At 41.2% G+C, this 25,892-nt stretch overlaps 2 protein-coding genes across 4 annotated transcripts; one reads left to right on the top strand and one right to left on the bottom strand.

Moving 5' to 3' along the window:
* Nucleotides 1–1,617: 1,617 nt before the first annotated feature.
* On the top strand, nucleotides 1,618–20,277 carry engl (endoglin, like). 3 transcript variants are annotated; one of them, XM_084926765.1, is made up of 17 exons: nucleotides 1,618–1,893; nucleotides 3,437–3,552; nucleotides 3,858–4,030; nucleotides 5,670–5,807; nucleotides 7,454–7,628; nucleotides 7,893–8,064; nucleotides 9,866–10,010; nucleotides 10,251–10,443; nucleotides 11,320–11,489; nucleotides 11,592–11,747; nucleotides 14,192–14,272; nucleotides 14,366–14,617; nucleotides 14,766–15,260; nucleotides 16,685–16,826; nucleotides 16,899–17,000; nucleotides 17,476–17,583; nucleotides 18,528–20,277. In XM_084926765.1, exons 2-16 carry the CDS (start codon nucleotides 3,483–3,485, stop codon nucleotides 17,580–17,582), a joined length of 2,571 nt encoding a protein of 856 aa, XP_084782891.1. In that variant the 5' UTR covers nucleotides 1,618–1,893; nucleotides 3,437–3,482; the 3' UTR covers nucleotide 17,583; nucleotides 18,528–20,277. The 3 variants fall into 3 exon arrangements, with proteins under 3 accessions (XP_084782891.1, XP_084782893.1, XP_084782892.1); XM_084926767.1 differs by lacking the exon at nucleotides 1,618–1,893 and adding an exon at nucleotides 1,900–2,285; XM_084926766.1 differs by lacking the exon at nucleotides 1,618–1,893 and having other exon boundaries at nucleotides 2,365–3,552.
* Nucleotides 20,278–21,220: 943 nt separating this feature from the next.
* On the bottom strand, nucleotides 21,221–25,892 carry LOC146389098 (uncharacterized). Its single transcript, XM_084926764.1, has 5 exons — nucleotides 24,682–25,892; nucleotides 24,272–24,441; nucleotides 22,754–22,897; nucleotides 22,491–22,656; nucleotides 21,221–22,388 (listed from the first exon to the last, which is right to left on the bottom strand). The coding sequence occupies exons 1-5, from the start codon at nucleotides 24,980–24,982 to the stop codon at nucleotides 22,192–22,194; spliced, it is 978 nt and encodes a 325-aa protein (XP_084782890.1). The 5' UTR covers nucleotides 24,983–25,892; the 3' UTR covers nucleotides 21,221–22,191.

Here is a 25,892-nt window from a genome sequence, read left to right as displayed (position 1 = left end):
AAAAGTCAGAGAAATGCACGATCTGCAGTAATCTGTTTGGGTTTTTTGAAACTCTACATCATGAGGTGATATTTGATTTTCCTCCACGACTCATCAGGAAAGCTTTAAGAGAGAGGGAGCTGAGCTTTTGTGTTCCCATACACTTTGGGACAATCACATTGAGTCTCCCCTGCTGACCATTAGAAAGACATTAGGTTTCAGGCACATCCATGTCGGCTTCACATTTCAGAAGATATGCCCATTTGTTAAAGCGCAGTTTAAGATTTTTGTCTCATGCAAAACTTTGGTTTTTGGACTGTCTAAACTTCCATAACAACATGAAATCACGCCTGATTTCTTTGGCTTTTCTGAAATTTATAGCAGAATTATCTCCTTGTTTAGTTGTTGTGCTCACAACTCTACAGCTTTGGTGCAGACTCCCTTTCCCATAGTAACATTTTTGGCCAGAAGGCAAAAAGCCTTTATACTGCCTATTGAGCACCACACTGGACAGCGCGCAGGCTCAGCAGTGAGAGTGGGGAGACCAAAGATGGATCTAAAAACTCTGTGCACGCAGTTCTTATGGTCTTCAGGTGAGCAAAATCACAACCTCGACAATGTATGCTCACTGTTATCACTTCTTTCCACTTTGAAAGCCAAGAAAAAACAAGATTTTACGATCAGCACAGTGTCCCTGATAAGAGATTTTTTAGTTTTGTGATTATTGTTTAGTTGTAGCTTTATTTAAGATAGGAGAGCTTGTGAGTTGGAACCACCACAGGAAAGGAAAGTGGAACCAGATGTGTAGAGGGATGCGGGGATATACGATACTACTTCCTGAGATAACGGTGTCCCCCCCTCTCTCACTCTCCTTTTAAGGAAATGTTTAAGTTTCTATACATACCAAGCTGCCTCCTGTTTCAGCAGATAAGCGAACAGTTTTTCTTCTATTATGGAAATGTTTTTGTATACTGAACATACCACTCCTACTTCCTTGAAAGCTCACTTGGAGTATAAATAAAGAATGCGCTGTCACATCTGTTGTGCGCACTTTGAAAGCAGAGCAGATCGGACCGTGACCGTCCATGCGCATGTAAAAAATTAGATATCTGAGTGTGACTTCATTTGCCTTTCTAATAATTTTCTCTTCACAGTCCCTAAAAAAACAAGCCCCTCCCATCCACACATAAAATAGATGATGAACAAGCTCTCAGGCTGCTTATTGGGGAGAAGCTGCTGTGGGCTTTCACTGGTTTGCTATCATGTTTTCTTTAGGAAGGTGTTTCAGAGGTTCAGACAAGAAGACACACCAGTTAATGTGTGTGTTTGTGTGTGTCTGGTTTTTTTTAAAATACCCCACCACCCTCCACCCCGCCTCCCGGTATCACCCTCACATTTCCCCTGCCAGTCAAACTTCTGAGGTCCACCCTGGTCCTCCTCTTTCCCTCCTCTTCCCTCCTTCTCTCCCTCTACTCCTCCTTCCTGTTACCATCTACGTTTGGAGACGTCTCCAGAGCCTTTTATTCCTCTCCTCGCCGTCTCTCTCTCCACTCTGTCACACCATCCCGCAGTCCCTCCCATTGCCCCTTCAATTGTGTCTTTACAGCTGCCCACCCCCCGACACCCCCTCCCCTTCGGCATTACTCCATGTGTAAAATGAATTTCACCCGGAGAAATCTATTTCTTACAAGACGCACCTCAGCGGGCTAAAGATGCCCGATGGCCCGCACAGCTGAGAGTTGCGCTTTTTTTCCTTATTCTTATTCTTATTCTGTATTTGGTCTGTTTGACATGTTGAGGGTGTGTGATAGTGTGTTTGGGAAATGAGAGGGGTGTGCGCAGAGTTGTGAATACAGTGAAGTCTGAAGCAAACAGCTGGACCAGCAGTCAGCCTGTGCCTTCGAGGAGCCGCAGGTGAGTGACTATTCACCCCAAGAGCGCAGACCGCTGGAGGGAGAGAGTTTTTAGGAATCCTGCAATTTCCTGAAGACTCGACTAGCACGACTTATCTGTCCGGAACTTTCTTGGAATTTAACAGCAGCCACAAAAATACAATTATGAGAACACCAGGCTCCATGTTTCACTATCTTAAAGCATGAATCAAGTTAGCAGCTCTCACACAGACTGCAGAGCGCGTGTTTGTTCTGCTCAGGATGTTTTGCATGATTTCCTGAGCAGTATGGACTGGTTCTCAGTAAATTCGTGGACCATGCATGGATCAGACTGATGCTCAAGCACGTTCTGCTCCATGTCAGCGCATTTCTGCAAGCAAAAAGAAAAAACAAGCTGAGCAGAGTAAGTCAGGGGTCAGTGCACTTAAGTCAGGATGGTTTGATAAAAGCTTTGATTTCATAAATTTGACGAAATATTTTTATATTATTTAAAAGACTGAAACCGTTTTTTATTGTGACAGTTCATTTTGTAAAACTCTTTCCCAGAGGAACATGTTTGGTTGATTGGTTGTTAATTATTGTTATTAAATGTTTGTTTGTTTTTAAACTGACACTTTATTAGGTACACCTTTCTATTCAGCAGCTTTCTGCAGCAGTTTTGGGTCCATATTAATGTGATAGCATCAAACAGCTGCTGCACATCCATGATGTTACCTGATGGTGTGTTATCCCCATCAGCTGATGGGTACATTAACTCTTTATCCTTGAAAGCCTACTAAGAGTGACCCTTGAATCTCTTTTCTGACCCGGGCAGTTTCTGTTATAGACTGTGCTTGCATCAGAAATTATTGAGGGTGGTCTCTGCTGATGCACCTAAACTTGGAAAAACACATTAACTGTTCTAATGTTCATCAAACAACATCTTTGTTTATATTTACTAAGGTATCAAAACTCATCATTAAGGGTACAGATGAGGTCCTGTTTATGTGGGAGAGAGTTGTGCATTCAGAGATGCTATTACACATGCCTTGATTGTAAAGCGTGGTCGTTGAGTTATTGTCGTCTTCAGCTCGAAACATTCTGGCTATTCTCCTCTGATCTCTGACATCAGTGAGGCATTTTCTCCCTGAGAGCTGCCGCTGTCTCTTTCTCGGACCATTCTATATAAATCCTAGAGATCATTGTTTGGGGAAATCCCAGCAAAATAGCAGTTTTTGAAATACTCAAGCCACACTGTCTGGTACCAACAACCATGTCAATGTTACATCAGTCAGGTTTCTCCCCTGGTCTGAAGCTCAGACAATGTCTACATGCTTAAATGTGAGTTGCTGCCATGTGATTGGCTGATGAGATATTTACATTAATGGCCAGTTGAACAGATGTCTCTAATAATGTGTCCAGGGGGAGTATATCGAGGTTGCTTGCTTTTTTCAACCAACAGTCCCTATTTTGATCATTACTAATCAAGCTTATCTGAAGCTTTTCTGCTTTGGTGAAAAACAGGCATACTGAGATAACTCTGAGTTAAAAATCACATAAACTGCATGTTTGATTGTGTTTTTAAGGTGTTACACTAAAAAAGCATTCGGTCAGTCTGGTGAAGCAGTTGTCATGATGCCTTCGCTGTCTGGACTTGGATGGACTTTATTCTTCCTCTCTTTCCTCTTGGAGTACCCAGAAGGTAAGTCCAACGACACCCAGCAGGAGACACAACAAGAGATGTATTTATCTTCCAGACCAGCAACAATGAGGATTGTGTCGTGAAGACATAGCGAATTGTAAATGTGGTATTTCCTGTGCCCAAGCCAAAGGTCTTTACTTGAAGTGTCAGAATGAAAGTGAAAGTTGCTACATAGTTTTCTCTTGGACAAGTTCCAAGTTTTACACAGTGATCACGCTGCTGCAGCAGATATGAATGTACTTCCTGTGCATATATATTTCAGGTTTAACACATTTTGTAGTGATGCATGCACTGTTCCTCTCCAGCTCAGAGTGGAGAGCCGCACTGCTCGGTGGCTGGTCCAGTGGGCGCTCGACACCCTGTTCAGGGTCTGCTGGAAAGGTTCGAGGCAGGCCCCGGCTGTGCTGCTAGAGAACGCGGAAACAAGGAGACTCATGTCATTGCATTAAGAAGAGTGACCAACAGCCCAGAAAACAAGGTAGCCGGCTAACGATTACTTAGCAAAAACCAAGGACCCCGGCTTCAGGAGCAGGGGGGCTTTTATTTGAGTCCGGGTTTTAGCTTTAAATTTTTGACTCAAATAGGCCGTAAGAAAGCTGGAAAATCTGATTCCAGTCACTTGCTGATCAATCAGTCTCATTGATTGTAAACTAAGAGCAGAAACACGCATGAACAATAAGGTTTCTTTGCCAAATGCTTTCCTTTAAAATGTGATGATAATGTTTAGCTTTAAACATCTCAACTATCTCAAATAAGCTTTTTAAATCCATTTAATTCCCACAAAGACATTACCTTCAAAATTTCAGTGTAGCACCACTGAGCTGATTCTGTTATAAAAAGGCAGATTTTATGGGAAAACATCAAAATAAATAAATAATAGTAAGTCTCAGCATGATCTTGTGGACATTTCTTTATAATAAAAGTCACAACAGTCTTGAGGGAATTTCTTTAAAATATGGCGCAAACTCTCACTGATGATTGATGATGATAGTTTTATTTATATTGTGTGAAATTACATCTACAGTCGGCTCTTTGTATGGGAAGCTAATGACCCTACAAAAATACAGAGAAAACCAACAATCAGATGACCCCCTTTTGAGGAAATACTTAATGACAGTGGGAAGGAAAAACTCCCTTTTAACAGGAAGAAACCTCTGTGACTTGTTGGGGGAAGGAAGAGGGTCAAAGTTCCATGAAACCTCCTGTAAGTCTAGAATGACTAATTATGATAAAAATGTAACTGAAATGTCAAACACGATGATGAACAGACGATTATTTATGCAAAAGATCACAGGCTTAGTACACTGTGACATTGGAGATGTATACTCCCTCCCCCTTTTATTAGGTACATCTTGCTACAACTGTGTTGGTCCCACCATTGCCTTTATAACTACCTTTCTTCCTTGAGGCATAGCTGTAGCTGTAACAGGGGGCTGCAGAGATGTTGATCCATATTGAGACGATAGCGTCACACAGTTGCATCACTGATTCCACCACATCCCAAGGGTGATCTTTTGGATCGAGATCTGTGAGTCCACGAGAGTGTAGTCAACTGACTGCCATGTTAAAAAAACACAGCTTGAGATGTTCTGAGAGGAAAGAAATAACTATACTGTAAGTAGTTGTAAGACGTGTGACTTCTGGATAATTTAGTGGGAAAACAAGCTACACTTACGCTGTAAAATGAGGAAACCTCGACTCTTACAATAGAATTATTTCTTCTTTCTTGTGAAAACTTGAATTGCTACCCCTTTATTCTACTGTATCTGCTGGGAAGCCTTTGTAGGTACATATAATTACACTGTTAGTTGTGGGTCATATTATAAAGTGCTACCAAACATTTTAAGTGGCGTTAGCTTCCCAACCAAAAATGCTGAAATGTATTTAATTGCTCTAGCTGCTTACACAGGCACACAAATACAAGACTAACAAATAAGTTTTATTTTATTCTATTTGTTACATTTTTATTTGTACAAGTGCTGTAAATGTGTTTGGTGTATTTTAAGTTAAGTTTGCTACATGTGGTTAGCTTTGGAGCTACCCTAACTGTCTGAAGTACATTTATCCTTTAAAGTGCTGAACGTACAGCGGACTGCCTTTTCCTCTCCTCCCTATAGGTGACAGTGCTGATGACGCCTCTGTCTCTGTCTCCTTCTCCTATGAGGGTTGTCCACCTAGTGCTCATCTCCAAAGTCCCAGTTACCTGGTGGTTGGAGGCCGAGAGACTGCCCTCCAACCTCCAGGTCCTGGTGCAGGTCAGTCATTGTGCAGAAGAGCAGTTTTGATTGAGTGCACTCTGCAGTTTCATTCATTATACAGGGAGTGCAGAATTATTAGGCAAATGAGTATTTTGTCCACACCATCCTCTGCATGCATGTTGTCTTACTCCAAGCTGTATAGGCTCGAAAGCCTACTACCAATTAAGCATATTAGGTGATGTGCATCTCTGTAATGAGAAGGGGTGTGGTCTAATGACATCAACACCCTATATCAGGTGTGCATAATTATTAGGCAACTTCCTTTCCTTTGGCAAAATGGGTCAAAAGAAGGACTTGACAGGCTCAGAAAAGTCAAAAATAGTGAGATATCTTGCAGAGGGATGCAGCAGTCTCAAAATTGCAAAGCTTCTGAAGCGTGATCATCGAACAATCAAGCGTTTCATTCAAAATAGTCAACAGGGTCGCAAGAAGCGTGTGGAAAAACCAAGGGGCAAAATAACTGCCCATGAACTGAGAAAAGTCAAGCGTGCAGCTGCCAACATGCCACTTGCCAACAGTTTGGCCATATTTCAGAGCTGCAACATCACTGGAGTGCCCAAAAGCACAAGGTGTGCAATACTCAGAGACATGGCCAAGGTAAGAAAGGCTGAAAGACGACCACCACTGAACAAGACACACAAGCTGAAACGTCAAGACTGGGCCAAGAAATATCTCAAGACTGATTTTTCTAAGGTTTTATGGACTGATGAAATGAGAGTGAGTCTTGATGGGCCAGATGGATGGGCCCGTGGCTGGATTGGTAAAGGGCAGAGAGCTCCAGTCCGACTCAGACGCCAGCAAGGTGGAGGTGGAGTACTGGTTTGGGCTGGTATCATCAAAGATGAGCTTGTGGGGCCTTTTCGGGTTGAGGATGGAGTCAAGCTCAACTCCCAGTCCTACTGCCAGTTTCTGGAAGACACCTTCTTCAAGCAGTGGTACAGGAAGAAGTCTGCATCCTTCAAGAAAAACATGATTTTCATGCAGGACAATGCTCCATCACACGCATCCAAGTACTCCACAGCGTGGCTGGCAAGAAAGGGTATAAAAGAAGAAAAACTAATGACATGGCCTCCTTGTTCACCTGATCTGAACCCCATTGAGAACCTGTGGTCCATCATCAAATGTGAGATTTACAAGGAGGGAAAACAGTACACCTCTCTGAACAGTGTCTGGGAGACTGTGGTTGCTGCTACACGCAATGTTGATGGTGAACAGATCAAAACACTGACAGAATCCATGGATGGCAGGCTTTTGAGTGTCCTTGCAAAGAAAGGTGGCTATATTGGTCGCTGATTTGTTTTTGTTTTGTTTTTGAATGTCAGAAATGTATATTTGTGAATGTGGAGATGTTATATTGGTTTCATAGGTAAAAATAAATCATTGAAATGGGTATATATTTGTTTTTTGTTAAGTTGCCTAATAATTATGCACAGTAATAGTCACCTGCACACACAGATATCCCCCTAAAATAGCTAAAACTAAAAACAAACTAAAAACTACTTCCAAAAACATTCAGCTTTGATATTAATGAGTTTTGTGGGTTCATTGAGAACATGGTTGTTGTTCAATAATAAAATTATTCCTCAAAAATACAACTTGCCTAATAATTCTGCACTCCCTGTATATTTGCCTTCAACTGCTAGGTGTCCTCAAACGCCAGCGTACAGTCCAGCACCCTGCGTTTGCACGTCCAGACGGTGCATTCATTGCCTTTTCATCCCCGTGCGCTGCATCGCTGGGTTCTGAAGCATCATGGCAACCTGTCCTCTCTGACACACTCATCACATGGCAATCGAGTCTACCTTCAACTGGGAGAGGGTGAGCCACCAAATCCACATCCCTGTGCTCAAAAATTGAATTTAGTGGTGATTTTGTATTTAAGCTTTGCAGTTTTTATACACAAAAATATCCACAAATGAAAAATAGTTTATGGTAAAATAAACAAATGATGAATCCAAACATCTGCAAACATCTGATGGCTTATGAGTCAGATGAGTCATTTCCCCTCTTGCTTCTACCAGACTTTTGCATTAGGTCAGCTTCCATTTCTAAACTTTCTCTTACTTTGTCTCCATATTACAGATCCAAACCTGCCTGCTGTGTGTCAGCTGCAGTCCATGTTCATCTCTCGCAACTACATGACCTCTGACTTGCAGCCACAGGAAGTGCACGGTTGTGCCCACTTGAATGTAGGCGGAGCTAGCCCTGAGGTCCATGTAATCAAGCTCCATTCATCAGGCTCAGGCCTCTGTGGGTGAGAACAAGCAACCACTTGATGTCCTGGCAAAAGCAGAAATTAGAATCTATTTACAGCCACAAAGCCTGTATATAAATGATGGTAGCCAATGTTTTCTGTTTCACTGTTTGCCATTTTTTATTTTAGCATTTTGGGTTTTTCCATCTTGCTTTTTCTAGGCAGAAATTATGATATTTGTCAGTAGGGGTGGGGTATCGTCACTGATTTCTACAACTGATTCAATTCTCATTCACAAGGTCCCAATTTGATTCAATTTTGACTCAGACATATTATAATATTATAATTCTGTAATATTATAATTATAATTCATATTATAATTCTGATCATTTATCAGTACATATCCATATTTTTATATCTATGTATAAAAAGAAAGCTGATACTTGTGAGACTTCATCAGAGATGTAAGCATCGTGTCAAAGTAACGGAGGATAAAATACAGAAAAACATGATGCAGATTTTCCTGGCCTTGCTTTTTATGGCAGATAACCGCCTTAAAAATATTCTGCAGAAAATTAAAAGATGAAGAAAACCGTGAATCAAGATATGAAAATTACCTGATGTAGGCTGAGCAAAGTTACAGAGGTTTTATTAGAGACACAGCGAAGCGTTTTGCAATTTGGCATATTTTGTAAAAGTTTAAGTTTCTTTGGTATGAACATCAGAAATTAGGCTTTCTTGTCGGAGGTTATTTTTAAGATAAAACAAAAAGCAATGTGCAACAGCGCTGAACACAACAGTAGACTGGTGCATAATAAGGAAGCGAATAATGCAGAAAACCGAGATTTGAGATGGGAAACTGTTCTTAAAGTACACTGTGGGAGAGAAAGCTGTGCAGGAAGTGGGATTTTATCGTAGTGGAAGCAAAGCAGCCAAAGTAAGAGGGAATTAGTGACGATGTTTATCAAACGTGAAGCGTAGTTTTGATCTTTTGCTGCTGGTTCAGCAACAAAACCTGCAGCATCAGAATCTGTGAGATGTCGGCTTTCAGCACCGTCCGTGTACGTGACGTCGGGTGAACGATCCGTGCTTTGTGTTTACGTCTTTTTGCAGAATCCGTTTCTGCTCTCATTTGCTGTTTTAGCTGTTTGGTGGTCGCTGAAATTGTTTTGTGGGCTTTAAGCTGAGATTCTGGTGTTTCTGGCAAAATACATTTATATTTAAAAATCGATTCAGGATTTCATGAAGCGATATTGCTTTACTCACGCTAAAATCAATTTGAATCGGGGAAATCAATTTCTAAACCCACCTCTATTTGTCAGGTATCTTTATCAAGCCTGGTTATGAGGCTGCATTACACTGCTACACATACCTGCACATTGGTTAACAAAGAAGAAAAACACTTCAGAGTGTACAGTATATTAGTACAATGAACCACAAAGTAAGCCTTATTATTATTAACAGATAATTCACCAAGAGCACAAAGACAAATTCCCAGATGATTAAACATGCAACTATTTTGCTGGTAATACCTGAAATGAGTAAAGAAAATCAACAGCCTATTTATGCAAGATAATTCATAATTTTATTGGGGGGCTTATTGTTGGGTCTGAAATGCCCCTAATAATATAAAGCTTAAGCCTTAATTCAGTATAAAAAGCTCAGTTTAAAATGTATTCACCCATCATAGAGTAGTTATGAGGGGTACTGAAACTAGTTTAAAGTTGGATAATTTGACATAGAGCAACTCCAGTGGTGATTCAAGGAACTGCAGTTTTTTTTTTCTGTACTACTTCAATTATTTGGCCCCAGATGATGCCGTTTGGGTTAAACGTTGTTTTCTCTGTCCACTCTTCTTCAGCTCCATGCAGGTAGAGGTGACTGTATCGCTTGTGCCTCCAGTGGCCGACTCAAGAGCGCACAAGATTGTGTTGATTCTCAGCAGCTCTGTGCCCGTCAACTGGGCCATTACTGCTCATGGCGTCCAGGGTCGCATCTCTGTTCATGTAAGGGCATCAGCTGTCATTTACATCACCATCGTGGTGGAATTTGTTTTGTTTTTTTAACACACAGCTAACAGGAATCTAAGGCTACAAATCATTCTCATTGTGACCAAATCCAAAAAGAACTGGTCCTAGCGTTACTGGCCATAGTCTAAAATACTTTATTGTATTGCTCTGTGCCACAGTGTCCTTGACTCTACTTGATCTTTACTTGTATTATGCTTCATCTTGCTGTCTACACAGTCCTCCAACAGCGTGTCTCCACCCTACCCACCTGAGCCTGGCCTAACAGTAGCCAGCACACTCGACCCTGACCTGTCTAGCATCTCGGACCTTCTCCTTTGGGCCCGTGAGAGTGGCTTCACCACGGTGACCTCATACACTGAGGCCGACCTGGCCAATTACTTTGTGATCCGGCTGGCTGAGGGAGAAGCAGGTCGGGACTCTTCTGTGTCTGAACCAACACATTCTCACTTCCAAAGCGTAGTATTTTACGCTACGTGACAAAACGTCAACATGTTACGCTTCCGGGCACCCAACACGTCCCTTAATGACAAGATCGGAAAAAATGAGGAAACATGAGAACCTTTTGGAATCAATCTACACATGTTCGTTCATTTTGCTTAAATCGCTTTGGCAAACACTATTTAACACCATTAAAGTGCTGGTTAAGGTTAGGGATGGCTGGAACGTGTAGTACCGCGGGACCGTAATTCTACTGGATTCGCGTAGCATAAGAACGCAGAAGGTCAACTTTCGCGTTCCTCAGGAACGCCGCAGGACGTGACAAATCGTCAGGATGTTACACCTCAGGAGTGAGAATGGGCTGTATAAACTGAACACTGAACACAGCGACCGTGGCTCAGGGGGTTGGGAAGCGCATCTGTAACCGGAAGGTCGCCGGTTCGTTGTGTCCTTGGGCAAGACACTTTACCCTACCGCCTACTGGTGATGGCCAGAGGGGCCGATGGCGCGATATGGCAGCCTCGCTTCTGTCAGTCTGCCCCAGGGCAGCTGTGGCTACAACCGTAGCTTGCCTCCACCAGTGTGTGAATGCGAGAGTGAATGAATAGTGGCATTGTAAAGCGCTTTGGGTGCCTTGAAAAGCGCTATATAAATCCAATCCATTATTATTTGAATTTCGTTTTTTCACTCAAAAGAAAGTATATATCATTTGTTTGGTCTTTTTTCATTTAAATTATTCCATAGTATTTACTCATAGTATTTATTCCATATAGTATTTACAGCTGAATGAAGGATTTTGATGTTTGAGTGAATGGTTGTATCTCTTGATCTCCTCTCTGTATCACAGGTAAGTTTGCAGTGACGAATCCACTGGTTGCAAGGCCTCCTGAGGCAGAGGAGCGCAGGTTGAGGCAGTGGCTGAATGGTGGCAGCAGAGCAGGAGAAGGCCGGGAGGGTTTCACAGTGAACTGTGAGGGCGGACGCCTCAGCGTGACGGTGGACAGAAGCATTCTGCAGGTCTTAACTTTTTTAAAATCTAAATTAGAAGCAGCGACAAACCTAAAGCAGCTGTTCACACTGTGATATTCTGTAGTGCCTCACATCAGTGCTCTCTTTCAGAGCTTGTCTGTCCCGGTGGCTGCCGTGACTCTGCGTGACCTGACTTGCCAGGCTGAGTCCAATGGGAGCCATTTCCTTTTAGTGTTCCCAGTCATTTCCTGTGGGACAGAGGGTCTGCTCCTGGGAGAGCCTAGAGGGGTGCAGTACAAAAACACGGTGAGATAAGACATTTCAACAACAAAAAAACATTGAAACTTTGGAGAATTTTCTGTCTTTGTTTGTTACTTAAGCCCTAACTTTCCTCTCTATATCTTCTGTCACACGAGGGAAAGAATGATACAGATCTTGTCTTTGAAAAAAATCTGCATCGCTGTGGATGTAATTCAAAACAAGCTGTCAAAAAATAAATAAATAAATAAATCTGAAGGGAGGAAACAGGACAAACAGGAAAATGTTCAGAACACAGTTAGGAAAGCGTCTGCGTTCAAAACAAAAACAAATGTCCTTTACTCATGGTACAGGAAAAAAAGGCATGTGGTGCATAACAGCCACTTGAATTTGTGGTAAGTGGAAGTTGTCCTGGTAAGACTTGCGACCCAGGTCATTGTGACCAGAACATTGCTGAGGTCAAGCCTAAAATGGGTGTTTGCGCAGAGGCAAATTAAGTGAGAGCAAATGTCCCCTCAGAGGTGGGAGGCTGGATGGAAACATGATTGAAAAACAGACAAACAACACAGGCTTAAGGCAACTGTGCTGAAGCAGTGAATTCAAATGATGTCCAAATGCTGAACCCACAAGCTGAACCACATTTATTACTGTAGAGGTAATGATGACGATGGAGCTGGTGAGGCTGACTTGGCTGGAGATAGTCAGGCAGACTGCGGGTTAATGCAGGTGAAAAGGCAATCTGGGCCAATTTGAATTCGGGCAGGGAGGCTGAAAAGCTGATGAAGCAGGTGAGCGAGCTTCAGCTCATCCGTCCTTGTGTCTCTTCCTTAGCATACCATACTTTAAAAACAACACATGGCCCTGCTGTACAGCAGAAATATAAAAAATACAATAAATAAATAAAAATAAAATAACTTGTCAGTTACCCACTGAGTCAAAGGCCAGCTAATAAAAATTAATTAAAAATTAGTAAAAACAAATTAAAAACCAGTAAAAGGATTTTAAAATAGATCCTAAATTCAATTGGAAGTCAGTTTAAGGAGGCCAGAAGCAAAGTAATGTGCTCAAATGTTCTTTTACCAGTTAAAAACCATGCCACAGCATTCTGCACCAGTTGCAGGAGTGACAGAGGGCCCTGGCCAACCTCTATTAAAAGGTAGTTGCAGTAATCCAAGCGTGAGGTTATAAAAGCATAGATGACCGTTTCCAAGTCAGGCCTGGAAAAACAAGGCTTAACCTTTGACAGACGTCTGAGAGGATAGGATGAAGATTTCACCACCTCATTTACGTGGCCATCAAAACTAAGTGCAGAGTCGATTTTTACCCCAACATTAGTAACCGAGCTCTTCAGGTGAGGAGTCAGAGCAGCAAGGTCAACATCTGGGGTACCAGAGGAACCCAATGTAATTGCTTCCATTTTACGTTTATTAAAATTAAAAAGAATTTAGAGCCATCTTTGACTTAACATCACTAAGACAATCAAACAGGAGTCTAACCGAGGAGCTATCAGAGTGATTGAAAAGGTAGATAAAGCTGGCAATCGTCAGCATATAGATGAAATGAAATTTTTTGTTTTCGGAAGATCGCACCCAGTGGCAGGAAAACATGAAAACATTAGTGGCCCAAGAATAGATCCCTGCGCTACACCCCATGGCAGAGGGGCCACAGAGGATGAAGCCGAACTCAACTTAACACAAAAGCTCCTGTTAGAGAGATATGATTTTATCCACAAAAGTGCCGGAAATTCCTACACAATGCTGTAGCCGAGAGATCAGCAGGTCATGTTCCACTGTGTCAAATCAGCAGTCATATCCAACAAAACAAGAAATACATGTTTAACCTTAAAGAAGACTAAAGGTTGTAAACATGAAAAATCTTGATGTCAGGTTTTCTCAAATGGGTTGGCCCAAGATCACTGAAGCAGGGGTGTAGCTGAAGAGAGGGGTCTGGGGTACCTGCACCGCCAACATTTTCAATGTACTCTTTAGCGCAACTATGTTTGAAAATTCAGTAGATCTGTCCTTAGTTATAGTCACTTTAATCTGCAAATTATTCAACAACTTTTGTTACAACTCTCTCTGAGAGACGTCTAATCAAGGCATAAAGCCAAAGACGCTGCAACAAACTTCTAAAGTTCGATTTTTGTCATGTAGTTGCAGCAAGTTTGGGAACATTCGAGACTTGGTAAAGTCAAAGTAGGTAATGAGAGTAGCAGGTTTCTATACTGACCAATCATTAGTGCCTCATCAGAGTAAAAGTTTAGAACGGAAACAGAAAATAGCAGAGGGCATAAAACTAAGCTTACACACCACAGGATGAATGTAATTTATACATTATGATGGTATTGATACTATTTGTATATTTTATAGTTTTTGTGAGGAAAACACCACCTGAAAGACTCATTTTCATAGTGGAAAGATATGCCCCAGGAGAAGGAGGGAAGACTGAGAGTGACTCGGAGTTTGATTTCTCTGTTTGTCCTTTTTGACCAGCTGTTACTATGGAGGGACAAACCTCAGACCATCCTTTCACTCAATGAGACTGAGAAGTCCAAAGGTCCACTTGGCATACGTGTGAGACGTCTGTGTGTCTGTTTACATTCATCTTATATTTTACAGTTTTCATGCAAGATTTTTCATACATAACCTTGTGCTGTTTTCTTTCAGTTCAGCTGTTTTTCTGCTGTCCCTGGCCCTCCGAGCAGCGCTGCTGCTAATGAGAATGTAAACACTGTGCAGACAGAACTGGTCCCCTGGGTGCCAGAGGGCTTGTGGCCCACCCAAGACCTAAGCCACTTCCCAACACCCAGACACAGATCTGGGCCTGTTCTTCTTTTGCAGCTTTTTGTCACAGACAGCTACGAGCAGAGGCGGATCGGTCCGTGTGTCATCACCGCTGACCAGCGTGTCTATGTCCAGGTCTTTTTCATGTGTTTTCTCTGCTTCGATTTGATATTGTGATGTAAACAAACTTCTTCACAGCTTACTTTTTTAAATACATCTAATGAACATGAAAGCTACTTAATTATAACTATGATATATTCTGCATCATTTTTTTCTGCTGCAGATTTCAGCTAAAGCACCTCTCGCAGATGTCGTGGAAGTGAAGTCATGTGTAGTCTCTTCTTTCTCAGACCCCAAAAAATCGCCTTTCTGGACTGTGATAAGTAACGGCTGTTCCTCTGACCCTTCGCTGACCTTCAGTGCGAAGTCAAAACATGAGCAAGAGGAGACTGAAGATAACGTTGAAGCAGTAGAGGAAACGGAAGAGACAGAGGGCCTAGGAAATGGCAGAATTTATCAAACAGGTGAAAAAGCAGAAAGTGGAGGAGGGAGAGACAAGAGGACCATGAGTGTGAGAGAGGAGGAGGAGATACAGCCCTTAAGATTCAGCTTCATTCTACGACCAGTTTATAACGACTCAGTGCAGTTCCTCCACTGCAGCCTGCGCCTCTGTGTCTCTGACACAACTAGAGGGGAACCCATGAAGGAAACTATAAAGAATGACTGTCAGGGCAGGCCACGCATGCCTCTGCTTCTATCTAGATCACCCGGGCATCAGGTAAAAAAAACCCAGAAGAAATAGCAAATAAATCATCTTGTCAAAAGCACTAAGATGGAGCAGGGAAACTGTAGCTTGGTCATTTGTATAAAGTGCCTGTTAGGCATCTTGTGGAGCATTAGATGAGAGGATTGATAACCATTATGTGTTTGAAAGCTCACTGAGAAACCTAAAGCCAGGAGCCAGTTAGCTTACCTAGTCTTAGATTTTTAAAAATGTAGGTAAAGTGAACCGTGTTAGTCTTCACACCAAGCTGTGCAAGAAAGTAGGTCAGCTTTATTTAAAAAAATAAAGAGCCAAATATTCCCTAACAACACGTTTGAATGTGCAACCTTATATAATAGTTTTGTAGTAGAGTCATGGTAAACACCAGGACATCGTTTAGTATATCAGGGGACATAATCTGATCCTTATCAGGTCCTAAAGTTAGATAAACTGCAAAAGTCCCAGGATCTACATCTCGCACTCTGCAGGACTCAGTTAGCATGTTAAATATTACATTTCACAGCAGTACAGTTAGAAAAAGACTGAATAGGTGTGACCTGTTTGGAACACAAACATGGCAGAATGACTTGGGTTTGAAAATTTGTATCTGAACAAATCAAAGGGCTTCTGGAAAATTGTCCTTTGGAAGGACAGGAGCAAAGTGGAGATGTTTGGCTATAATGCACAAGCCCGTGTTTGGTGAATACCAAATGCCTCATGATTTGGGTTTGTTTTCCAGCATACTGTAGTTACTGAGTCAACCATGAACTCTGTATCCCAAATTGTTCTACAGTAGGCCATCTGTCCAACAGCTAAAGCTTCACCCAGACTGGGTCATGCAACAAGACAATGATTGCAAGCACAGCTGCAAATCTACAACCGAGTGGCTGAAAAAGTAAAAAAAAAAAAAAAAATCAAGTTTTTGCAACTGCCCGGTCAAAATCCAGACGTCACCCTGGCTGAAATGCTGTGATGGGGCCTTAAGAGAGCTGTGCATAAATCAATGCCTGCAAACCTCAATTAACTGAAATAACTTTGTAAGAATACAAAAAAATATTATTATTATACCAAACTGCCTTGAGGCAACTGTTTTGATATGACACTATATAAAAATAATTGAATTGACTTCAAAAGGTGATTCCAGAAGCTAATGAATTATGGGATATACTCACACAGCTTCAACATTTAATTTTCTAATTTTTGTTGAATAAATAATGACACAGGTTTATGTCTTGTTTTGTACTTCTGAGGTTATATTTACCTAATTTCATACCTGCCAAGGACCAGATTATGTTTAATATGCCCTGATGTATAAAACCTTAGAATTGAAACAGGATTTACTTTCTTTTTAAAATTACTTTATTAGGATTTATTCATGGCACTGGAAGGTGAAGCCAGTAAAACTAAAGCATAAACCTTTTCCTGTATTCCCACTTCAGTGTGAGATCAGAAACCTCTCCAGACCCATGGTAGTCACCCACCCTATTAGTTCACTGTCACCTAAAATGAGGAACCCTACTGGCCAAAGAATCAAGAGACTCAGCGTCACTCCGCTGGCCAGACCAGAGCCGGAGCACAGCAGTGAGTATCATTTACTGTATTTTGGTGATGTTACTGTCTTTGTCTTTAAAATATATCACACTCTGTCTCTAGACCTGGTGGTGGAGACTGGACCAGTGATGGGAATCGTCTTTGCAGCATTTGTAATGGGTGTCGGTCTGATGGGGGGGTTGTGGTTCATCTATAATTATACAGGTAATGAAGGCAGCTTGTGCGTTCTCTGTATGTTGTCATCTTATCAAGTTTCATTTAAACACAGGTTTATACACCAACTGATCCCAGACTATTCTATGAAAGTCTATGAAAGAAACAGCAGCACAGTTAAGGAAATCATATCTTTAGTTATTTTCACTTATTTATATCAGATATCAGCAGTAACAGAATTATCATTGTATTTCCTGATGATCAGAATCTAAAACATTTATTGTGCGTGCATTGTTCATTTGTGTACCTCACATATTTCACATTTTCAGTTTGAAGGCACAGAAATTAAAGCATATCAATCTGTGGATGTATTCACGCTGCTAGAAACTCTTCCAAATTATCATAACTTAAATTTGCATCGTGTGCTTTGAACAGAGAGCAGTTTTAGCAGTAAACCCAAATTCATTTCAAAGACGGAAAACAGAATACACCTTATTATCTGCATATTTTCTGTATTATTCCACAGCGGAGCAGCCAGCATCTTATAGAGATCATCTAACAGACCAGACTCGTGGAGAACACAACATCTGGAACCCACCTTCAGTGTCTGATCAGTCCTCGAGCTCAGTGTGAGGTAAGAGCTGATGGTGAAGGTAACTCAAAGGGGAATTAAATGTGTTACACTGTGTCAAGCACACATTTTATTACTGTTACATTTTGTGAACATATTCTGATTTAACTATCACGCAGTGCAACTTTCTAGTTTGAGGGGGAATTATAAAACTTGGTCATCACTATGAAGTTCACAGGGTCTCTTTTGGGGGAACATGTCATGTGGAGGAGTATACTCTGAACAGGTTGCCAGATCATGGGAGGGTTAACACAGAGAGACACTGATCCATATTTACAGCCAATCTAGAATCAACAGTTAACCTACATTGCTGTGCTGAGGATTTGGGTCAGCCCTAATTTCTGTTATTGTGCAGCAATTTAATGAAACGCTTGCATGCATGGAGATGCTGTATTTAAGGAAAATTCCATCAATTTTGACAATATCCTCCACACATCTGGCTTAAATGCAGCTCCAACCACGACAGAGCCTCTGCCGTGTTTTACAGATGGCTGTGGCTGCGTTCGACTTGTCCAGTTTCCTCAATTTTTTTGAGGACACACTGCACACCATACTGAGAAATCCCAAGTATTTGTCTGATACCTTTTTGGGAATGAGCTTGTTAGTGCAAAAATACAATTTCACCACTTTAATAAGACCACTTGTTATTTTAGGGTGATGACTGAACCACCATTAAAGTGAAAGCAGTGGCATTTGGTAGCTTATAAACTCTAACTATGTTTCACTTAAAGAGGTGTGCATCTACCGCTGTGCCGTTGAACTGTACGTCTTACTCCAGCTGGGCTGCAAAGACCTAATGTCAAAGCTGTGCATTTAAAATAAACTGTTGTGGTTAGAAGCGCCGTCGTTTCCAGAAAATATATCAGCATTATGTCGAGCACCTGCAGATGTCAACTTTGATATGCCCGATAGGTCTGAACAGTGTTATTCTTTTATCTCTTTCTCAGGATTTCCTCCTGCAAATCTGAGAACGGAGAACTGGGACAGAGGTTTCAACAACTTCTGTGTGTGCAGCTGCCTTGTCTCTCTCTTTGTGTGTGTGTGCGTGCATGTGTGGGCATTTCTCCTCACGAGTACGGCTCGTTGCCGTGCATCCGAAATGTAAGAGACTGATACTGTATATGCTAAAGTGAATACAGCGCCGCTTATTCATCGCAGCGAAGAGTCAAGAGTTTTGACTCAAAGTGAAAAGGAGCTTCTTTGTCTTGTGTGGTGTTGTCAACCATTCGATGCAGAGTCATTTCAAAAGCAGCAGCGAATCATCACATGTGGAGGCACATATATGAATCTGACAGAATCTAAACATGGTCGAGTGAGTCACTCTGAAACTACGTTATTTTTTTTGCCCGTACAGAGCGAACGCGAGGTCAAAGATGAGGTCACAGTGTGCCTGTCTGAACAGTCAGCTTTTTACACTTGTTTTCACTATTTATGTTGTGAATCAGCTGGATGTTAAAACTGCGTTTATCTGTGTGCGAAATCTTTTGTGTATGTGGGAAACATAAAACATATTAAAGCTAAAATCTGTCTCAATCTTTCTCTCTCATGTCTCAAAAAAATGTAACCATCTCAACAGCATAACCATAATGTCAAAGTCATAGACAAAACATGCTTAGCAAAGCTTAAGGGAAACATGCCGTGGCTGATTGTTATCTTTGGGTTTGAAGTAACAAAAGTAACACCTTTCACAAAATTGTGCTGATATATTTTGAAAGGTGCAGTAACCTTAATTTTGTCTTTGAAAACTGAGTAGTGCTGTGGGGCTGTTTCGCATCTCAACCGGAGACGGAGCCATTGATGTTTACATCCTGCAGTCATCAAAGAGATGTAGACAGCATCTGGGTGTGAAATGTATCTCTGTGCCTTGCTCAGGGGTTCAGACTGTGGCAGTTACCGTGCAAAAAAGACCAGACTTGTTTCTCCATTTTTGATGTTTCAGTTCAAGAAATGATCGATTTGTTGTGGTACTGTGTTCTGTGTTTTGGACCTTTTGAATCTTGTTAAATGTATTTTTTGATTTTATTAAGTTGGTTTTCTTGTTTAGTTCTTGTGACTAGAAATGGTAGAGTTTGGATTTCCCTGCTATATTATTCGAGGTCTCTAGTTCAGTTTTAAGTTACTTTAGGGTTATCGGTTTATGTTCCCGCTCCCATGATCTGGTGTCTGTGGTTTGTTGCTTGGTGTCCCCTCCCGTCTGTCATGTCTCTCGCCCTGTCTCTCACGCCCTGTCTCTGTGCTCTCCGCGTTCTTCTCCCTGTGTTTCATCCTTTGTCTCCCCCAGTCTGTCGTGTGTTTCCATGTTTTTTATCCCCTTGGTGGGCGTGCTAATTCCTGTTTTGGCAGTCCCTCGTCTCATGTTTGTGTTCAGTTTGGTTTCCCCTGTCTTGTTATTCCTAATCTGTCCCTCCTGTGTTCCCTCGTGCCGCTGCTTTCCCTAATCACCCTCACTGTGTCAGTTCCCCTTTCTCCCTCGCCGGGACATCAGTTCACCTCCCTCCATGTTTCAGGTTCCATGTTCCTAGTGTTTACTTTTGCCCAGTTTAGTTAGTCTGAGTCTCCTTTTGCCTTTTGTTTTGTATTCTTGTTTGGTTTTTCACCCATCCTAAATAAACATCTCACTGTTAAGTCCCATCCGTCCTGTCCTCTCTCCAACACCATCTGCACACGCAGAGGATGACACTATCAAGCAGCAGGGAAAAATGGAACGCAGTAACTTAACAGTATTGCACTTATTGGAAAAAGTCTAATTGGTAACACTTTATAACAGTCAGTAAATTAAGGATGGATTTTCCCTTTCAGTAAATGGAATCTTGATGTATTTTATTTGAAATTATAATAATTCAGTGTATTAACCTACTGATTCTTAAAGGTAGGCACACTAGAATAAGGGGGTAACAAGTCAGGTTTTTACAGGAAACAAAGCAATAATGATACTGTAACTCATTTAAAGTGGACCAAATTCTTGGAACTTTACAGCGAAGGAGACAGAAATGACATCGAAGTAGTTTTAAGCACTGTGTAATATCTTGATCATTTTCTTCAAAAGCATCTTACATTGTACGCTTTCCTTTTTGGGACACAGGCTGAATTATGGAGCAGTTTAACTTTGCCTAATTTTCCAGTGTTTTACAGGAAAGCAAACACTCATTTTGAAAGTTATTTTTAAACAGTCATAGTGAAAAAAAAGTTAGACTTGGCTCTTGGTTTTATCGTTACAGGATCATATAAGCCTGCAAATTTCAACTGTATTTTTGGTAAGTTGGAAAGGCAGAACAGTCCTTGTCACATTTATAGTGGTAAAATAAAAGGACAGTTGAATAATTAAACATCCATCATCCACATCAACATAATGAATATGAAATAAAGATGTAAAGAACATAATAACTCCATAATATGGCCCAAGCCTTGAAAAGGACAGCATATTTTAAGATTGGAAAATATTGCTTATTTTTCCCAAAATTACCATGAAATTGCTCGCTATCCAGAATTCATTCACAATATTTACATCTGCTTAAAATTACTTAAATTTACTTACAGTATAATAAACTTTTTACCGCCTTATTCCAGTGTCACTGCCTTTAAGCTTTTGTAGCTAAATATAATTAGATTGTAGTTTTAAATAAAATACACTGAAATTACATTTAATTACAGGGGACTTAAGCTCTCAGTCTACTTTGATATTTATTATTGTCTGATTTGATACATTTAAAAAAATAATACGTGATTAACGGAAGACTGACATGGACAGGAGCTGTGTAGGGACAGACTCCAAGCTTAAAGACTCAGCAGCTCTCGTTTCATGTGATAAAGAAAATGGTTTTAATGATGGAAGCCTCCTTTCATGTCTTATGGTCATAGTTTACAGCACGACATCACAGGAAAGCAGCTGCATAGAAACATCAACATTTTGATATGAAAACGCACATTTGCAATTCAGCCCAGCAGCCTGTGTTATAAATATGTGTCTCATATTTGTAACTAAACTGCCTAACCTGCTGACATTTGGGTGGGATGTGATCATTCTTAAACTTGAACTCTGGGTAGATCTTCAGTACACTTTAATACACATGTGCTCACATAAGCACGGCCTGTCTTGGAGCTACCTGCTAAGATAGATGGCTGGCTGGTGTAGAAAGAAAACAGTTCCTGTGTGATTTTTGTTGGTTTTTCTTCTCAATTAGCCATTGCTGCTGGTTTTTAGAAAGCAAATTCAAACTAGACTTCATGTGCATGCAGTAGTCAAGGGGAATCCTGTGAGTGATCACCGTGAGTCATCTGTGTCATGACCCAGCAACAGGACATTAAGCATGCTCTTCAGTCAGTAATGGGACAATCACGCACAGGTGCATGTATATTGCAATGGAAATAACATCTCATTACCTTCGGAACACGTTTGCTTTGCAAAAAATCTTCAGAAAATAACCTTATCACCATTTGTGAATGACTTTTGTGAGGTTTTTTTAATCAAAGATGTCCCTGTAGAGTTCTTCAAGCAAACCAGTCTGCCTTTATTCCCTTCTAAGCATGTTATTACTAAAAGCATATTTTTCAGACTTTTACATTTACAACAGATGTCACCCTGCCCACTTTTACTTTCTTTGCTTCATGGGCTCAGGTTTGAGTGTACATGTCCCCGTAACCACACTGCGTCTCTTGGTGGCGCTGTAGATCAACCCTGCGCTGGAAGCTGAGCTGACAACGGGGGCAGCTGAACGGCCGATAGCTGCTGTGCTTTCGGCTGTGGGTGATGAGGTTGGAGCTTTGGCTGAATCCTTTACCGCACACCTTACACACATGCGGTTTCTCACCTGAGCAGATGAGGGGAAAAAAGGGGGCAGGAGAACATTTTTTTTTTTCAGAGCTGGAGCATTTAAGAGCAAGGTTTAAATCAAACTGTTGCGTTCATCCACCTGTGTGTATGAAGGTGTGTTTCTTCATGTCTGACTTCTGGTGGAACCTTTTGCCACAGTACTGGCAGGGGTAGGGTCGAGTGTCTGAGTGGATGAGGAGGTGAGTTGACAAGGTGGACGAACGCTTGAACACCTTTCCGCACACCTTGCAGCCAAAGCTACGCTCCTGCACATTTATACACACAAACACACAGCTATTAAGAACCATGTTGATTAGCTTGGTTCAGCTTATTATGAGTCTGAGTATTATCAGGCTACTGTACCTTAGCTCTACCATAGCTGCTGATTGTTCTGAAGCCAAAGGGCATGTGGGAGATGTCTGTGGCTGTGGGGGATGTTGCCAGTGGAGAAGAGAAAACATTACAAACCTGTAGACCACCTCCTGGTATTAAGACTTCTGAAAGGGACTGTGGGAGGCAGACAATGAAGAAGAATACTAGTGAGAAGCTATTTAAATAAGGGGAATTTAAACAGCTCATCAGTATGGAAAATTGCTTTGTATCAAAACACCATTGCCTTGGAAATTGATTGCAACAAGTAATCAGTGTCTAATGTTAGTGTACTGTTGCATTTCATTTGTTCGATCCATAATAAAACAACGAGAGGCACTTGTAAGCAGATTTTGGCACCGAGGGCAGAGCTGGGCTGGCTGCTTCCTTCTCGTCTCCAGTCGTTGGGTTATAACTTATCTCATCTATCTCATTTCCCAAAATGTCAAAGCATTCACAAAACATGATGAGCTACAGCTGTGCCAATTCTCCAGTGGTGCTCAAACAGTGTGCACAATCATTTAAAAGTGCAATTGTTTTTGTGAGTAACCAGAGTAAATGGAAATATTCCTTGCAGGCTGCATCAGACTGGCGCATGTAGGTTGATGCAATATTGCATGAACTGTTACTTTCAGCTTTCTAAGCATGCTCTGCAAACACTGCACTCACTCTTCGTTTGTTTCCAGATGACGCCTGTTAAAGCGCCTCGATTGTTTAAATTGAATTTCATCTTCAGCAAAACATTTGAATAAAGGTAATAAAAGGTCTTTTCTTAATATTTGGAGAACACGCGGGTTAGGTGTCAGCCAGCTTTGCATTAATTATCTATTATAAAAACCTTTTGTATTTGCAATGCTGCTAGAAATCACAATAAATAGTTAAAACTTGTGAACACATACCGCTGTTATAAGCAAACATGTCATCTGTTCAATAATAAGATGTACCAAAAATACATTTGTCATATTTAGAAATTATTATAAAAACCCTCAAATATTCCGTATCATTCTGTCCAGGAGGGCATTAGCAAATATTTCCAGCTCACACAAACAGGGTCAACAACAAAATCCTGTTTTGTTTTGTTTTTTAATCTTTTATGGTTTTTTTTATAGACTATTGAAATCAGTGTGAGCTCAAAAATCCAACATCAGCCGGGCTCCAGTTAGGAAACAGGACAGCTGATTACAACACCATAAACGTTTTTTAGACTGTCATCGATGCTGATTCAAAAAGCAGAGAGATTTTTCTGGATATGAGCTTCCAACTTAGCATACAGCTTATGATCGTATATGAACGCGTGCATTCTAAATGCACAACAAAATGCACAACAAAATCTTCTTATCAATAAAGTTTTAGAGAGATCAGGACTCATTTCAAATTCCTCCTCATGAGAACGCACAGACAGATGAAGCGGTTCAGAGTATTCTCTCCACTTGTGATTTCTTTTTCTCTGTGACACTGATAAGAACATCAACAGCAAAGACTAATAATTCTCACAACCCACAGGCCTCCTACCTTCTCGCACAGCGGGCAATCACTGACGGGGGATTTGAGGTCAGTGTGCGATGTGTGGTTGACTAACATGAAGACCAGTCTCTCCAGCTCTCGCTCTCTCTCAGATGCTTGGTGTCTGTCTGCCAACCACGGCGAGACCAGCAGAGGAGCATTTATTTTCTCCATGGGGGCTTTTTTTAAGAATGAGAATACAAATGTCATTAGTTCATTGATGTGTGAATCATTCTGGACCATTTTTGCTTTTCTTTTTGTGGCTTTGAGTACAAGAAAAACAAAGAACTGTAACCAGAATCCGTTTGGTATTGTTTTAAATAACAAGCCACATTGACACACATTGCGTATTTACTGTGGTAGTATTTCAAGCTCAGGTATACACAGACATACACAAACAATGCTAGAAATATTCATACCTGAAGGCCAACGGTCCTGCGTGGGGTCACTGTGAGAGCGGACCGCCACCCGACTCCACGGCAAGTAGGCTTCGGCCGCAAAATCTTTGACCCCATAGATGGGGGACGAAGGCTGCGCAGCATCTTCAGGGCGTCTGCCATCCTTTCCAGCCGCTGGCACCTCAGCATCTCTCTGGGATAGGCACTGCTGTCTAAAGGCATCCTTAGACGGGCTGAGGAGGTGAGTCCTTTTACTCTTGACGAGGAACGATCTTGGCATGGCAGAGTGTTGACTGAACTGATGGGAGGCAAAAAAAATCATGTATCAGAAAGCTGCAGGAGTCTGATAAGCCAACTCTTTCATGTCACTTTTAGAGCCTCGTGCACTTAGATGTCATGCACCTGTACGTGTTCAGTTACAATGCCAAAGCTTGAGGTTTCCTTAAGAAATACAGCCTGCCACCTGCACAAAGCCCTCAGTGAGGATAACCCTGTTGTGGTGTCATACATCTTCTAAACTGACACTTCTGCTACTTTTTATACTTTTATTTGAAGTGCAAACAATATATTTAGATGTTCTCTCTCTTTTTTTAAGAATAATAACAGCAGCGGCGCCATTAAGGATTTTGACCTCGCATGTTGACTCGCACGTTTTCAAAATGAAACAAATGCGTGCACAAAACAAATGATTCATATTGTGACCAACCTTTTTTGTTTTAGTCACCGCATAAGGGGAGAATATTTGTAGCTCTGAAATTTAGCATTATAAAATTTCATTTCTTTAACAAGGAAGAGAAGACCCTGAAAACGAAAACAGAAAAGACAACTAGGCGAGGCAACAGCATGGATGTAAAACTAGTTTATTGAAACTTGCTTAAAAATGTTGCCTCTAAATCTTCTGCTAGCTTTAGCCTGAGGTAACAATATTTTAACCTCGCTATCTACTGAAATAATATCCTGCACAAATGTCACAGTGCACCAGATGATTACATTTGTCATGTTTTAGGTGCAAATAGAAATGTGGAAAAATAAAGCTGAGATTAACTATGACACAGTAACAAGTGGATACCAGATAAATTGCTCTTCTTACCTCTGTATTGCGCAGCTGGATGTTGAGAGTGTTTCTTGTGTCCTTGTAGCTGACAACGTCCTCTTTTCACTTTCTCACACCCATCGACTGATGACATGACACAAAGAGATTTGATTTGATTTTGAAAGGCTGCTGAGCATTG

The sequence above is a fragment of the Perissodus microlepis genome, chromosome 4 (genome assembly GCF_051167445.1).
Source record: "Perissodus microlepis isolate ML-2025 ecotype Zambia chromosome 4, ASM5116744v1, whole genome shotgun sequence".
Classification (NCBI taxonomy): Eukaryota; Metazoa; Chordata; class Actinopteri; order Cichliformes; family Cichlidae; genus Perissodus; species Perissodus microlepis.
This window is presented reverse-complemented; position numbering and strand designations above follow the sequence as displayed.

Coding starts and splice junctions, on each gene's coding strand:
- engl (XM_084926767.1), top strand. CDS start 2,206: ATGCTCAAGCACGTTCTGCTCCATGTCAGCGCATTTCTGCAAGCAAAA. Junction 7,629..7,892: donor CTACCTTCAACTGGGAGAGG/GTGAGCCACCAA, acceptor TCCATATTACAG/ATCCAAACCTGCCTGCTGTG. Junction 10,011..10,250: donor AGGGTCGCATCTCTGTTCAT/GTAAGGGCATCA, acceptor CTGTCTACACAG/TCCTCCAACAGCGTGTCTCC.
- LOC146389098 (XM_084926764.1), bottom strand. CDS start 24,982: ATGATTTTTTTTGCCTCCCATCAGTTCAGTCAACACTCTGCCATGCCA. Junction 22,657..22,753: donor GCAGCTATGGTAGAGCTAAG/GTACAGTAGCCT, acceptor ATAAATGTGCAG/GAGCGTAGCTTTGGCTGCAA. Junction 22,389..22,490: donor ACACACCTTCATACACACAG/GTGGATGAACGC, acceptor TCATCTGCTCAG/GTGAGAAACCGCATGTGTGT.